The following is a 15,516-nucleotide window of genomic DNA, read 5'->3' as shown; positions in this document are numbered from 1 at the left end:
AAAAATTGACCCAAATGCCACCAGGATGGGATGAAAATGATGTGAAGCATCCTGAGGGAGTTGGCGCCCCAGTCTGAGCTCTGCTGGGAAAATTCTGACAAACAACTTGCAGGTGCTCAGTGGGGTTTTTATCCAGAAGGATGAGAAGGTGGAGGGGATGGGATGGATGTGAACAACTTGCAGGTGCTCAATGGGCATTGTGGGGTTTTTATCCTGAAGGATGGGATGATGGAGGTGATGGGGGTTGGTGGAGGTTCTCCCCCAGTGCTCAGTGGCTTTTTTTTTAAATTTGTTAGCCAGAAACAGCCAAAATTGACCCAAATGCCAGCAGGATGGGATGAAAATGGCATGAAGCATTCTGAGGGAATTAGTGTCCCAGTCTGATTTTGCTGGGAAAGTCTTCTGAACAACTTGCAGGTGCTCAGTGGGTGTCAGGATCTCTTGCTGGTCAGAGTGACCCCAAGAAGAGTTCAAAAGCCTCTTTTCCCAGCCTGGTGCTTGAAGAAGGAGTCAGGGCTCTTCATTTCTTGGTCCCAAGGTTGTTTATTGTTCCTTATCTATAAAATTCTTTCTCCTGCCCTGCTGAGGTCTGTCCAGGCACTCTGCCTGCCCCTGGGGCAGTGTTATCTCTTTATACTAAAAACTACATGTACAATGTTTACAATTACTTCCAATACCTATCACCTATGTTAGACAGTGAGCTTCTACTGTAAACCAATCTGTAAGTGCCACCATCACAGCAGAAGATGGAGGCCAAGAAGAAGAAGAAGGAGAAAGGCTGGACATGCCCAGATCCCTCCATCTCGCCTCCTGAACCCCTATACCAAAAACCCCAAAATCTACTTTTCCACCCCATGATAACTTTACTAATATTCTACTTAAACTGTTCAGATCTTCATATAAGGTTGGTAAGTTGTTCCATGGGTCATAATCAACACCACAGGGGCATTTTGGGCTCTGTGCCAGGGTCTCTGAGCCCCCTGGCAGGGTCTGGGCTGCTCAGGACAGCCAGAGGGATGCCCTGGGTTTTGACAAGTGGGCATTGTGGGGTTTTTATCCCAAAGGATGGGATGGATGAGGGGATGGGGGTTCCCCCCCAGTGCTCAGCAGCCTGAGGATGCCCTTCACGGATCCCAGGCATCCCAAATCTGCTGCCTCAGATCCCTGCCCCTCGCGCCTCGGAGGCTGCGGGGATGACTTGGCAGTGATATATTTACTACAATTACCATCTCCCTTCCCAGAGGAGGGAAAAAAAATAGATGAATAATATGTTTTGAAGGTGTCATGGAGTGAAAGCAAGAGAGGAGCTTGAGCCTGAACTTATGAATAACTTATAGGCTTCCTCCCTTCATGCAGCTGCTCCGTTTGGGCTTATCTTTCTCACCCGTGGGAGGTGTAATTGAGGGAGCAGAGCTGGGCACCCGTGGGCACGAGTCTGCCTGGCTCCGTGTGTCCAGGGCATGGGGGTGCTGGAATGCCTTTGTGTGGACACGTGGGCAGGGCTATGCATGGAGCTTTACAAATTCTCCCCATTGTCAAGAAAAAAGGGTCATTTTGCACATAATTCAAGCTTGTGTTTTTGGCAGAGTGGTGGAAGGGTTGTTTTAACTCTCCCCTTGCACTGGGGAGCCACGAGGAGAAGTCATTTCAGATGGGGAAGCAGGTGAGCCCTGCAGGCCTTAAAATCTGGGAGGTTTTGGTTCTGTTCGTGACACAGCTGGAAATTCCCTCCCTGGCCTCATGTGGTGGCTTAGCCTTCCCAAGTCTTATTTTTCCAGCCCTAAAATGAGAAGTAATTTGCTCTTGTCTCAACACCTTCCTCTGCTTTCTCTATTTTGACTTGAAGAGCTCAAGGGAGGGACTGTTTTTACCGGGTGTACACACGGAGTGGAGCATAATGGAACCAGGATCTTATCAAAGGCACGCCAATGCTATTGTAATGCATACAGTAATTATAGGGATGTATATGGAGGGATGATGAAAAAAACTCCAATGAAACATGGCATTTCCCTCTGGAAAAAATGTTAGTGAAGTAAAACCACGCCTGGGAGTATGTCAGTTCCAGCAAAAAATGTCTATTAAAAATTATGCAGTGCTGCTCAGCAAGGTCACAGCGCTCCTTTTAGAGCCAGTTAGAGGTTTTCTTGCAAAGCAGCACATCAGGTTTTTTTTTTCTTTCCCTGCAGACTTTTAGCCAAGGTGTTGTGTTTTGGGCTTTTATTCAGATTTAGGGAGCAGAAAAAAAAATTGAATTTCATAGAAATTTTGCAGGAATTTCTGCTGAGAGGAGCCTTCTGCATGGAGGGATGGTGTCCCTGTTAACACCAGGTATAAATATATATTTATATAAGATTTCCAATGAATAACTTGTCCCCCCATCCCTATCTCAGGAGTGCAGCCCTGCTATCTGCATGTTCCTATCATCCCAGCACATAGATATGGACGAATGTAATGGAGATATTAGGCATTTATTGCAAGGCATTCTGTTGAACATCACCTGCTGCTCAACATGAAAAGTTGATGTTCCACAAAGCCACAAGCCAAAGGCTCCTTAAGAGCTGTTCTGGTGCACTGGTAAATATCTGTGCTCAGAGCAGGCGCTGTGTGGATTAATAATGCATGGAGCAAATCTGTAGGAAGAGCAGCGACTGCGTAGGGCTGACTTAGAAACTGCTCTCCCTGCTTAGGCAAACAGGCAGGCAAGTTGTGTTTTTTAAAGCATAATGTGTTGGTAATAAACCAAACCAACCTAATTGACCATTTCCAGCTGCTCCAAGCACAGTCGCTGGCTGGGCAAGCTGGGGCTCAAAGGTGCTTTGCCAAGGGTGGTAAAAATTGCTGTGTGGCATCTCATGGAAGGCAATTTATGCAGGAGGAATGGTGTGGAGGGTGAGATGGGATGGGATTAGGAATCTTTCCCCCTCTCCAGGGGTTTTCCATCAGCTGGGAGTCCCTGGGGCAGCAGTGGAATTGTGCTCCCAGCCCTGACATCGTGACGAGATGAAATCCTCCACATTCTGTATCAGGCTCTGGAGAAGTGTCCTGCTGCACCACTGGGTCATTAATGCCACGGTGCTCATTAGCTCTTGCTGTCCTAATGAGCTGGGAGGTGCTGCAGGCCCTGGCAGGGTGTGGGGTGCTCCTGGTGGTACCAGGAGGTGGTGGTGGATCCATTGGAACTCCTTAAGGGCTGTGGATGGAACCAAGCCTTGGGAGGTGAAAGAAAGGAGAGCAGGAGCCCTCTGCACCAGCCTGAGCTACTTTTTGGCAACTCCTCATGGAAACTGGTGGATCACAGCACTGGAGGTGCTGGGGAGCACCCAAGGATGGGTAAATGCATTGTGTCTGTGGCTGGGGACAGTGCCACCCTTTGGCCGGTGGCAGGGACGGGCAGGCATCAAACAGGGCAGGTGGGAACACCCAGCCTGAGCAGCCAATCCCTCCCAACGTTTGACATTTGAATCCTTGTCAGATCTGAGGACGGGGCTTGAGCAGAGGGACCTGTGCTTTGTCACCTTCCTGCAGCACAAGGACTGGCCTGGGTCTGACTCAGAGAGTCCCTGGGTGATAGAGAGAGAAACACAGCTGGATTTCCAAGAGTTCGCAGCCAAGTCTTCTTCTGAATTGCAAAGTGAACAGCTCAGATTTTTGGAAGCCTCTGAGGAGGCATAAATACAAAAAGCCAGAATATCTTTAATTTTTTTTTCCTCTTTGTCATTTTTTTCCTGGCTATAATGTTGTTTGAAGGGGCTGTGAGTCACCTCGAGCAATCAAACGAGACATCCTTATCACTTATGAAAATAATATTTAATGTGATAGTTTTTATTTAGGTTGTTTTAAAGGGGTCTCTGGTGGTTCTGAGCCTCAGATATTCTTTTTATTGGACAAAGGGTGGAATAATTTAAGGTTTTTGTTTCGAGGACCTTTTCTGTGTGGGCATGTGGGTGTCATGCTCTTGATGCTGGGTTGTGGTGTGGAGAGATGTGTTTGGTTTGGGAATCCTGAAGTGGAGAGAAGTCTATTTTATTCCTGGTATTGTGAAATAGGGACCAGTGGTTGGCATGGGCAAGGAGCTGAAGTTACAGGAGTGTGTTCAGTCCTGAGCTGGGTCCAAGGGGCCCAGATGCTGCTCAGAGCAGGAGGTGGGCTTGGTGTGAGGAATCAGATACGTGTGGCTGCAGCATGGAAACCCCCCCCTTGATCTGGACTAAAAGGAGATTTCTGCTCCAAACTGAAGAGATTTTCCTTACTAAATTTGCTTTTATTTCCACATGGGTTTAGGTGCACAAGGAGAAGAGTCTTGTAGGGCTGTCCTGCAGAGATCAGGTGCCCCTCTTCCGTTAGGGCCAGGCAGGTGGGACACAGGAGGGGTGTGTGTGTGTGAATCCCTCCCACCACTGTGCAGGTGGGGAAACTGAGTCACAGCATGATCCAGGAGATTCATCCCCTTTCCCAGAGGGGAAGAGCTTTGGGGGGTTTCAAGGGTGCTGTGGGGTGTGCAGATGATGGAGCAGGGGAGTGAACGCTAAAGGGGAAATGTGGGGGGTGCAGATGCTGGGGGAATTTAGGGGGTGCAGATGCCCAGGGGAGTTTGGTGGGATGCTGGAGCTGGGGGGATGCAGATCCAGATGGAGGGGGTGCAGATGCCCAGGGGATGTGTGTGCTGGCTGCCAGCAGAGTTTGGGGGGATGTTGGAGCTGGGGGATGCAGATGGAGGGGGGAACTCTGGGGGTGCAGCTGCCAACACTGAGGGGGATGTGGGTGCTGAGGGATGGGAGGGGTGCACATCCTGATGGGGTGAGGGGGCTGCAGATGCCCGGGGGGGCAGTTTGGGGGGGTGTGGATGCCGGGGGGAAGTTGGGGACTGCAGGTGCTGATGGTGCTGGGGGTGCAGATGCTGGTGGGCTTAGGGGGTGCAGAAATTGGTGGTGCAGATGCCGGAGGGATGCTCAGGGTGTCTTTGCTGCAGGGGTGCCGGGGTGCGGGTGCTGGTGGGGTTAGGAGGTGCAGATGTTGGGGGTGCAGGTGTTCACGGTGTAGATGTTCACGGTGCAGAAATGGAGATGCAGATGCCGGTGGGGTACTTGGGGTGTCTTTGCCACAGGGGTGCTGGGGGTGCAGGTGCTGGGGGTGCAGGTTCTGGGGATCCGGATGCTCGTGGGGTTAGGCAGTGCAGATGCCGGGGGTGCAGATGTTGGGGGTGCAGAAATTGGGGTTGTAGATGCCAGTGGAATGCTCGGGGTGTCTTTGCCGCTGGGGTGGGGGTGCTGGGGGTCCGGATGCCGTGGGGGTGCGGGGGTCCGGATGCTGGTGGGGCTAGGCGGTGCAGATGTTGGGGGTACAGAAATGGGGTTGCAGATGCCTGCGGGGTGCTCGGGCTATCTTTGCCGCGGGGGTGCAGGGGTGCGGGTGCTGGTGGGGTTCAGGGCTGCAGGTGTTGGGGATGCAGATGCCGGTGGGGTGCTCGGGGTGTCTTTCCCGCTGGGGTGCCGGGGGTTTGGATGCTGGGGATGCTGGGGGTCCGGATGCTGGTGGGGTTAGGCGGTGCAGATGCCGGGGGTGCAGATGCTGGCAGCGCCGATGTCGGCGGGGTTCTTGGGGTGCCTTTGCAGTGGGGGTGCGGGTGGCGGGGGTGCGGGTGCTAGTGGGGTTCGGGGTTGCAGATGTTGGCGGTGCAGATGTTGGGGGTGCAGCTATTGGGGTTGCACATGCCCCTGGGGTTCTCGGGGTGCCTTTGCCGCGGGGGTGCGGGGGTGCGGGTGCCGGCAGGGTGCGGGTGCGGGCGCGGGGGGGCCCCGCAGCCAATGAGTGCTGCGCGGGGGCGGCTGCGTGCGCGGCCGGCGGCGTGTTGCAGCCGGGCGGCGTGTGCGGGCCGGAGCGGCGGGCACGCAGCGCCTGTCCTCGCACCTGCAACCCCTTCCGACCCCCTTCCCCCCCCTTTTTTTTTCTTTTGGGTTTTTTCCCCCCTCCCCCACCCTTCGGTGCTTTTTTCCCTTTTTTTTTTTTTTTTCCCCTTTCCTTTTTCCTTCCCCCCCCCCGCCCCTCTTCCTGCGCTTTGCTCCGGGAAAACGCTGGATTTTAAACCTTTCCCCGCCCGGCAGTGAGTGGGGAAGGAGAAGGAAAACCATGGCCCAGGCCAGAATGCACCACCCCGTCTCTTGGGTGATCTTCGCCGGGATGGCCGCGCTCCTCCTCCCCCAAGGTAGGGAACGCGGCGGGGGACGCAGCCCGGGCGGGCGGAGGATGCGCGGTCCCACAGCAGCGCCCTCCGAGAGGACTGGGGGATGAGAATCCCCCCAGAGCGGGGATGAGGATCCCCCCAGAGCTGGGGAAGGGTCTCCAGCCCGCCGTGAAGTTGCGGGGGATGCGGATGCGGGTGCGGCGCAGGAATTCCCGGCGCACCGGGCTGGCGGCGGGGGGGACACCGCTCCTCTCCTGTCGTCCTGGTTATTTCTGCGGGTGCAGAAGGACTCTGCCATCCCAGCACGGTTGTGGCAGGGTCAATGAGCCAACAGGCTGGAGGATGTCGGGGTTCCTCCGTGCTCCCCCCGCGCCTTTGCTTTTCCAGCAAGGTCGTCCGAAAAACTCGGTGCAGCCCCGCTCCCGCCGGGCTGGGAGTTGGGAAGCGCTGGTCCAGCCTGTCCCGGATCAGCACGGCTGCCTCCCCCCAGCCGGGGGACGGCGCTGGGAGGGGAGTGGGGGCAGTGCAAGGGGAAAAAAAAGAGCAAAAAGCGATGGGAAAAGGAGGGGGAAGAGGCGGCAGGAGCCAGCCCCATCTGGCCGGGAGCGCCGAGCCTGTCAGCTCGCGTTAGGCTCCTCGCAGCCATCTGGAGGGGCTGTGGGAGCGGGGTTTCCTCCACGGGAGGAGAGGATGGAGCCGCATCCTGCCCCGGGCCGCCGCGGGAGCTCGGGATGCGCCAGGGGATGCGCCGGGGGATGCTGCTGTGCCTGGAGCGGGGCTCCGGGGCGGGATGCGGGCACTTCCCGGGGACATGGATGCACCCCGGGAGGGGATGCAGGCGCTCCTCGGAGCAGGGATGCAGCCCCGGGGCGGTGCGAGTGTTCCTGGGCGAGAGGGATGCACCCGGGGGATGTGGGGTCTCCTGAGGATGGATGCACCCGGCGGGGTGAATGCACCTCCATCTCCACAGCCGGATCCTGCTCCCTCTGCGCTGCCCACGGAAGGCTGGGGATGTCCAAAGCGGCCCAGGCTCGTCCCCCGTGTGCCGAGGAGCGCTGCAGCAGGAGCCGGGCGGGCTCGGGGTGTGGGGCTGGGGGCTGCGGGGTGCCCAGGGATGCTCACTGCATGTCTCCCACCACAAACTTCTGTCTGCTGGGCAAACCGTGCCGGCTGCTGCGGGGGGAGAGCCCTCCGTGCCGTATCGACCGGCACAGGCTGCTTAACATGCACATCACACGGTGCCGAGGCATCGCTCCTCTTCGCCTTCCTCCCGCTCTCCGTCTCGCAGGGCTGCTGCTGCTGCCCGCCCGGCATTCCTGCATCCCTGGGGCTTCCCCCGCTCCCACCCCTGCAGGGAACCCGGGCGGGTGTGAAGGGTCGGGGCTGCCCAGGAGAGGGATGGAGCTGCACCTTTCCCTCCTCACTTCTCCTGTTCGGAATTTGTGCTTCATTTGTTTTATTATTTCATTATTTTATTATTTCTTAATGCTTGCTTTGGGGCTCCTCACCTGGCTTCCTTGCAGTCTTATTCTATGCCTCTGGTTATCCTTCCTGCTTCCTCTCCAAGCTTCTAGATCAAAAAGTAGTCAGGTTTTTTATTTCTTTATTTATATTTTTATAACTCTCCTAGGCAGCAGAGTAGTGGGGAGGAATGTGCTGACTCCCTAAGCCCAAAATCCCCCAATTCCCTGCATTTCAGGAACCTGATGTGGGTGCCAGAAGTCCCTGAGTCACTCTTGGAGTGAGGGAAAGCAGGGAGCCACAACACTCCATGGTCTGGGGAGAACCCAGGGCAGATCTGTGGGGAATTGGGTGAAAAATTGCCCAGGGCAGCAAAACGTTGGGGCCTTTTTAGGGCTGGGAGTTGCAGCATTGTTGGAACGAAGGAATCCCCTTGGGAGTTTCTTCTTGCATAATTTTATTTAAGAGTCATTTTGAAAACCCTCAAACACACCCTACAAATGATTTTGTATTTTAGCACAAACTTTTAAAGAGAGTTTTGAGAAAATTGGGTTCATTCAAGCCCTAGGTGATATTTAGGTTTGTATGCAATGCTGAAAATCAGCAGTAATGTGCTTCTGCTTCATGAATTCTTCTGCTAATCCCAGCAGTTTTTGGAATTCATAAGTTTTCCCCTTTGTTTGGTGTCCTGAAGTGGAGCTGGCATGTGTTTGAAGACACGAAAATAATTGTCATGCAGGAAAACTGTGTTTGGCACAAACCTCCTCCAAATATCTCCAGAGATGCGTGCTGCCCTCTGCAGCAGCCCGTCCTCCTCTGGGTCATTTCCCTATTTCCAGCCAAACAAACAATAAGAAAAGTGGTTTGTGAGTGTGCTTGAAAGGAAAGTGGAGCATGAAGTGGGATAATTCAGAGGCGTTTGACCACCTGCATTTGTGCAAACATCTGTGGGTCCTCTAAGTTTTGCAGATTCACTTTTGCGGAAATTCTGTAGATTTGTTGGATTTGTGGAATTGTGGCCCTAAAATGGGAGCTGTTGAGGGCTGTGTCCATCAGGAAGGAGCCCCCTGAGCCCTGGAATGTCCAGGGTGGTTGGACACCAAGGGAGCTGGAGAGAGAGGCTGGGGCATTTTTTGGATGCTGCATCCCCTTGGGAAGGAGCTGTGGGTGTCCATTGCATCCTCTCACAAGAAGGACGGAGCCAGAAAATGTCCAGCCACAACTTGGGAAAGGAGAAGGGAAGAGGGGAGGTTGCAGAGGGCTGGGATAGCTCCAGGCTTCGGGAAGTGAGCGGCAATTTGGCAACACAGCTCTCATTGTGTTTGCTCTGTGTCTTCTGTGTGATTTTTAAATAGCAGCAATGAAAATCCAAAATATCCTCACACAGGGCCCAGGCAGCAGAATTTTCCCTTCCCCCTTTCCTGGCTCAAAGCAAAGGGGTGTCCCCACATGTGCCCCATGTCCTTGACCCAGAGCCCACCTGGATTTCTTAAGGAAGAGGCAAAAATCTCACCCAGCACTTGGGAGTGGAAGAGACAAGAAAACTCTTCACTCAGCCACGCGTAAAAGGATTAACCAGGCTAAAAGGTCATAGAAGATTTAGCTGGGCCTTTAGCATCAGTAAGCCAAGAATTATGGGAATTTGATTTACAAATTAGCATAAAGACCTTATTCTAATAAGCATACAAGCTGAAATAGGTATGTAAAATAATAGCATGTGTCAACATCCTACACAGAGCGTTCCTCATCCGAAAGAATTATTCGCTCATTCGATGTGGCTGGGATGCAGATAATTCCCAAAGTGAGACAGGCTGTGCTGGTGTGTGATGGAAAGGCTGGATCTGACCCAGAGACACATGCACAGGGAGGAGGGCCTGGGTGCTTCCTCTAGGAAGGGCAGGATTTGGGATCTGGGTTGGGGCTATGCAAAAATTGCTATCCCCAAAAAATGCTGTGCCCAAAAAATGTTATCTCAAAAAAGTGCCACTCCCAAAAAAATGCTATCCCCAAAAAATACCATCTCCAGAAAATGCTGTACCCAAAAAATGCTATGCCTGAAAAATCCTGCCCCCCAAAAATGATATCCCCAAAAAATGCTGTGCCCAAAAATACTACCCCCAAAAATGCTATCTCAAAAAATTGCCACTCCCCAAAAAGTGCTGCCCCCAAAAATACCGTCCCCAAAAAATGCTACACCCAAAAAATGCTATCTCAAAGAAGTCCTACCCCCCCAAAAAATGCTGCCCCCCAAAATACCATCCCCCAAAAATGCTACACATGAAAAATGCTGTCCCCAAAAAGTGCTGTGTCCAAAATCCTATGAGAATTTTCTGTCAGTAGAGGGGCAAGGAGAAACTTTTTGCTGCTCTCAAAAGATTCTATCCCCAAAAAATGCTGCCCCCCAAAACCCCTATCCCCCAAGAAATGCTATCACCAAAAAACGCTGGCCCAAGAAAATTCTATCCCCAAAAAATGCCATCCCAAAAATCCTGTGAGAATTTTCTCTCATTGGAGGGGTGAGGGGAAACCGCCTGCTACTACCAAAAATTCTATCCCCAAGAAATTCTATCCCCAAAAAATGCTGCCCCAAAAAAATTCTACCCCCAGAGTCTTGCAAGAATTTTCTCTCAGTGGAGGGGTGAGGGGAATCCTCCTGGCAGCTCGTGCAGGAGGTAATTGCACTAATGAATGTGTATAAGAAAAATTACGTGTATCGACATCTTTTTGTGAATGCTCGGATTTATTGGTCCTCAGGAAAAATATTAGATGTGGTTAATAGTTATCACACAGGTCAATAAAACATGATATTCACCCCAACAGCAGAAAATAGCTTTTTAATAGGTAATAACAGTAATAATCAATAGCTACATGATTAGATAACCCAGTTATATGCAGTACATAAAAGGAAGGGAAGGCACTCTGCCTGCTCGGTGCTGGATTTGGAGCATGGCTGAACATCTGTCATTGCTGTTGATTCCCAGCAGGGCAGAGGAGGTATCAGCACCTCTGGAAATCAGGAACCACGTGGCATTAATTGGCACATTTTTAAGATTCATCAGAGCAAGCAGCAACCTGAGAAGACCTTTGGAAAGCAGCTGAGCTGTGCAAAACGCTGGAGGCACCCAAAATGCTGGAAAGGGGATGGGATTTTGGTTTGGTTTTGCAGGTGGGTTTTCCAAGTGTGTTGTCATCTTACTGCAGGGGTTCCACACCGTCGTCTCCTTATCAAAAAGGTTTCGTATCTTCTTGGTGTTTCTCGTGGGTATCTCCTCAGAGCACTGACCCTTTCTCCTTTACAAAGCAGCCAACTGAATCCAGTTCCCTTTTCAACCAGTCACCCACTCTTTCATAGCATCTTCTTCTCATTGGTTACAGCTGTGGCCTGTTAAAGTTAGACTTGCTCCTAATCTTTGATAATTGGCCCAGCTACAACTCCTTAGGGGTAAGATTACTTTCTACACTATCTTTATTTTCTTATATTCTATCCCGCTACACAAGTGTGGATTTCTGCTGCTTCCCTGGGAGCATCCCTGTGCTGAGCTGGTTACAATCCACAGCAGCGGATTGGCAGGAGACAAGGAGGAGTAAAGCTGTTTGTATTTGTTGTATATGCTGAGATCTCAATGATAAAATTATCAAAATGATAAAAAACATGATCAAAATGATTAAAAAAAATCGAAGTGAAATGGAAACTTCATTGTGTGAAATAAATTACCTTAGAGCACAGGAGGAGGTGCTGGAGTAGGTTTGTGTAGTAGCTACACCAGGTTTAGGAGCCCCACTGGTGGACTGGAGATGTGTGAGGTCCTGTAAGTGCTGGCACAAATTTCAGGATGTGCAGTTGTTTCCTGGCATGAAGCACATGCGAACAAGTGGGTATGTGAGGAGGTAAAGCTTGTCCATCCCAGGTGTTCATGGCAAGGGTTTGGAGCTGCCTTGGAGTTGAGCAACAGGGGCAAAAATGAGCAAAAATGCCAGATTTGGGGATTCTGTGGAAGCCCAGGTTGGTGTCCAGCTGCTCCACATTTGGGATGAGCTTCATGGGTCAGAAGGAGCTAAATATCAGTTTGATAAGAGAGAATCAGGTGGGAGCTGGGAGCTTGAAAAAACCTCCTCTGGTAAATCTGAGCTTCTGAGCCACCCTAGGGACCATCCCTGTGTGCAGGACTGGGGCTCTGGAGGCTGCAGCCAGTTTTGGGATATCCTTGTGTTTAGAAAAGCTTCTTCTCCTTTCCCCACATAGGAATTTTGACCAGCACAACAACCCTGGCTCGTGGTTTCTCCATCTTCCTTTAACTTACTCCTGAGATGAGTGAATTTGATATTAGAAGTGTCTGCTTTGTGTATTTTTCTTGCAGTTTTCACTTAAAAATACCTATATTGTGATTTCCTCCCCCATTTTATTTTTTCCCCATGGGGAAGGAATTGATCAGTTGACAGATTTAGGTCAGGTGAGTGAGCAGGGCTTGCTGTTTTCTGTGATAAACCAGGAGTGGATGGGGAGAGCTCTTCCCAGGAAGCTCCAGTCACACAGTGCAGGTGAATTTCAGCTTTCCTCAGCCTGGGAAACACCCCCTGAGGAGCAAATATTTGTCCATGGGGATCAGAAAAAGACTTCAATTTGTGTTTGTCTTTGCTTCCCAAACTTCAGTAGTGGAAAGAAAGGGCAAAACTTTCCTTGCTTGTTCTCCAGTTGAAGGGACAAGAGCTTTAAAAAGGGGAAATGGGATTTTTTGAGCATTCCTGTCATTCTCCTTTGATGGGCAGTGACAAATCTCCCCTTAGACTCAAACCCGATCCATCTCTGATGTTCATGGCAAAAGCTTGGAGCTGTGACTTGGACTTGGAGCTGAGCTCTTGGTTTCAAACAGGAGCCAAAATGAGCAAGGTGCCAGATTTGGGGATTTTGTAGTGGAAGTCCAAGCCATGTTTCTGTCTTCTGTTGCCAGCCAGCACCAACACATGGGTTTTTCATGCCTTTAGAAGCTTTTTATAGGAAAAAACAGAACAGGCTGGGAGAGCTCACCTGGTGAGGAGAAGGCTCCAGGGAGAGCTCAGAGCCCCTGGCAGAGCCTGAAGGGGCTCCAGGAGAGCTGGAGAGGGACTGGGGACAAGGGATGGAGGGACAGGGCACAGGGAATGGCTCCCACTGCCAGAGGGCAGGGATGGATGGGATATGGGGAATTGAAAATTGTTCCCTGTGAGGGTGGGGAGATCCCAGAACAGGGTGCCCAGAGCAGCTGGGGCTGCCCCTGGATCCCTGGAAGCGTTGAAAGCCAGGCTGGATGGGGCTGGGAGCCACCTGGGATAGTGGAAGATGTCCCTGCCCATGGCAGGGCTTGGAATAGGAAGATCTTTAAGGTCCCTTCCCAACCCAAACCATTCTGTGATTCTACAAAAAACAGGATCACAAAGAGTGACCCCTTTGCACCCCTTGGGGCACCCCAACCCCTGCATCCTGCAGGAATTGCGTCCCAGCACATTTGGAGCCGTGGCTGGCAGCTGGGAGGAGCTGCCACCTCCCTCCTCCTCCTCCTCCTCCCCAAGCAGGCTCCTTGCTCGTGGTCAATAATAAATCAGAGGTGCTGCCTTGCCAGGCTCTGCTCTCTGCTGCCAGGCGGCAGAGCACGGATTTTTGATGTGCTCAACAGTTAATATGTCTAATGCTGAAAGCTGTTGTAAATTAATTGACCTCTTGGCCCCCTTGTCCTGTTGACTGTTCCCACTGAGGACAGTGGTTGGTTCTTGGCATTCTTGCCCCCCTCCTCCACCTCCCAGTAATGCTTTGCTTGCTAATCAGGGCAGGCAGAAAAAGGAGCCTTGGCTCTGAAATGCTTCAGAGGAGCTGCATGGGCAGGTCAGGGCTCTGGGCATCCACTGTGCCTGAATTCCTGCTGGTCAGAGTATTCCCTTTAAAGCTCTGCATGGAACCCTCTGCCTTCCCACGGGGACAATGGGGATGGGGGTGATGCCAGACTGGAAAGTCCCAGCACAGCCCCAAGGACCCTCTGGACGTGGATGGAAGGGGCACCTCTATACCCTGGGTGAGCTGTGGCTCACACCAGGTCGTGGGGCTGGTTTGGAAGAAGGATGAGGACAAGTTCTCATCAGGGAATTTTTGGAAATTACAGAAAAAGATCCCAGAACAGTTTGGGTTGAAAAGAAGCTTAAATCTCATCTCATTCCTGTGGTAACCATATATCCTCTGAGCAGAGAGAGACATAGCTGTCCCAGGATTTTCCTGGGAAGCTGTGAGAAGCTGTGGGAAAGTTCAGAGAAAGAATTAAAATAATTATTATCTCTCTTTCTGTAAATGTTGTTTATAGACATGATTCTCCAGAGTGTGCTGTTCATAGTTCACCAACAGGAGAGAGAAGATTCCTAAAGGCCAATCAGGTCTTAGGTCCACCATTGTTTCTGTAAGAACTGTGGATTTCTAAATAAAGTGTTTTTATGCTTTCTGATGATGTAGTCTCTGTATCACCTTTGGCTGTCACTGATATCCCTTTAGTGACACATTTCACCCTCTACCATGGCAGGAACATTTTCCACTGTCCCAGGCTGCTCCGAGCCCCATCCAACCCAGCCTTGAGGGACTGGTGTATGTTCCTTGCACACTGCTGATCGTGGAAACCCTGATTTAGCTTGGAAAACCACAAATGCTCAGTCCACAGGGCTGGTTTGTGTCCTCCAGTGACTCATGGTGGGAGAGAGAGAGAGCAGCTGCTAAGGAGTGGGAAATGCCACAGGAAATTGTGTAATATTAGAAACAAAGCAGAATGTTTCAGGTTTTTCTAATTCCAAAATGAAATAATAATAAAAAAAAGAACAATCACCAAATTCCCAGTGAAAGCAAATTCTGGGAAGACTGAGGATTGATTTTTGAAGCATTTTCTTCGGAGCTTGCTGAGGCTTTATGTACAAAGTTGTGAAGTGATTTAAAAAAAAAAAATAAAAAGAGCTCCAAAGGCCGTGTTCCAGCAGTATCAAAGAGCCTGGAGTCTCCAGCCTTGTTCCATTTTGTATTGTTATTTCTTCAAAACAGATCCTTTGCTAATGTTTCCATTTTACTAGAAACAGAATTCTTGCTTTAAAGAACTGGTTTGAAAGCCAAACCTGACCCGCCTCACTGGAAGCGTGACAGGCCCACAGAGCAAAGCAAGGTTCATTAATGCCATAATATTCGCTTTCTTTTTTTGGTGTTTGGGTCTTTTTTCCCCCTCTTAGAGGAGTTATCTGGTGAATAGCACTTGGTTCCTGGCTTGGTTTGGGTGTTTTTAGCTTTTATTCCCTTTCCACAGGACAGATGGTATTTAGAGATCAGAGGGTGCCTCCATTAGACTTTTACTTTTCCAAAGTCAATTCCCAAAGGCAGCACTGGGGTTTTTGATAGCGGGCCAAGGCGCAGGAGAGCGGCAGGGCTGGCTGGCACGGGGTGAATTTGGATTTAGGATGAGTGACATCTCTCTTAATGAAGCTCTTTTTGGAACAAAGCTGGCGAGGAGCAGGATCCGTGATCCATTAGAGGCCGGGGTAGTGGCAGAGCCAAAACTGCCTTGTCACTGGAGACAACATGAAAACGAATGTGTATTATTTATTGTTTACTTTTTGTGCTGCTTTTCTGCACGTCAATGCTTCCCATTGTATGTTTTGGGCTTCAAAACCTGACACCACATTAGAAACCATCTCCAAAGCCCCCAAATAATGCATAAACTATGATTATTCCTTCTGATCCACTTGTGTTTATGTAAATGGCTGGAAAAACGTTTTTCAGCTTATTTCAGAAGCTTAAGGGATTCATACCAAGCCTATTATTGAAAAATCAGAAAGTGAAAAGCAACTTCTGAGACAAGAAATTAGCAACTCAATGGCAG

General features: G+C 50.8%; 1 protein-coding gene across 1 annotated transcript in view; it reads left to right on the top strand.

The window, feature by feature from the left end:
- Window positions 1–6,023: 6,023 nt before the first annotated feature.
- LOC102061060 (protein CEPU-1) overlaps window positions 6,024–15,516 on the top strand; it is a 399,822-nt gene continuing 390,329 nt past the window's right edge. Inside the window, exon 1 of the mRNA XM_074527878.1 lies at window positions 6,024–6,202. Within this exon, the coding sequence (XP_074383979.1) occupies window positions 6,127–6,202 (76 nt within the window). The 5' untranslated portion in view covers window positions 6,024–6,126. The remainder of the gene's footprint in view (window positions 6,203–15,516) is intronic.

The sequence above is a fragment of the Zonotrichia albicollis genome, chromosome 27, assembly GCF_047830755.1.
Source record: "Zonotrichia albicollis isolate bZonAlb1 chromosome 27, bZonAlb1.hap1, whole genome shotgun sequence".
Taxonomy (NCBI): domain Eukaryota; kingdom Metazoa; phylum Chordata; class Aves; order Passeriformes; family Passerellidae; genus Zonotrichia; species Zonotrichia albicollis.
Note: the sequence above shows the minus strand (reverse complement) of the source record. Positions and strands in the feature narration are given on the sequence as shown.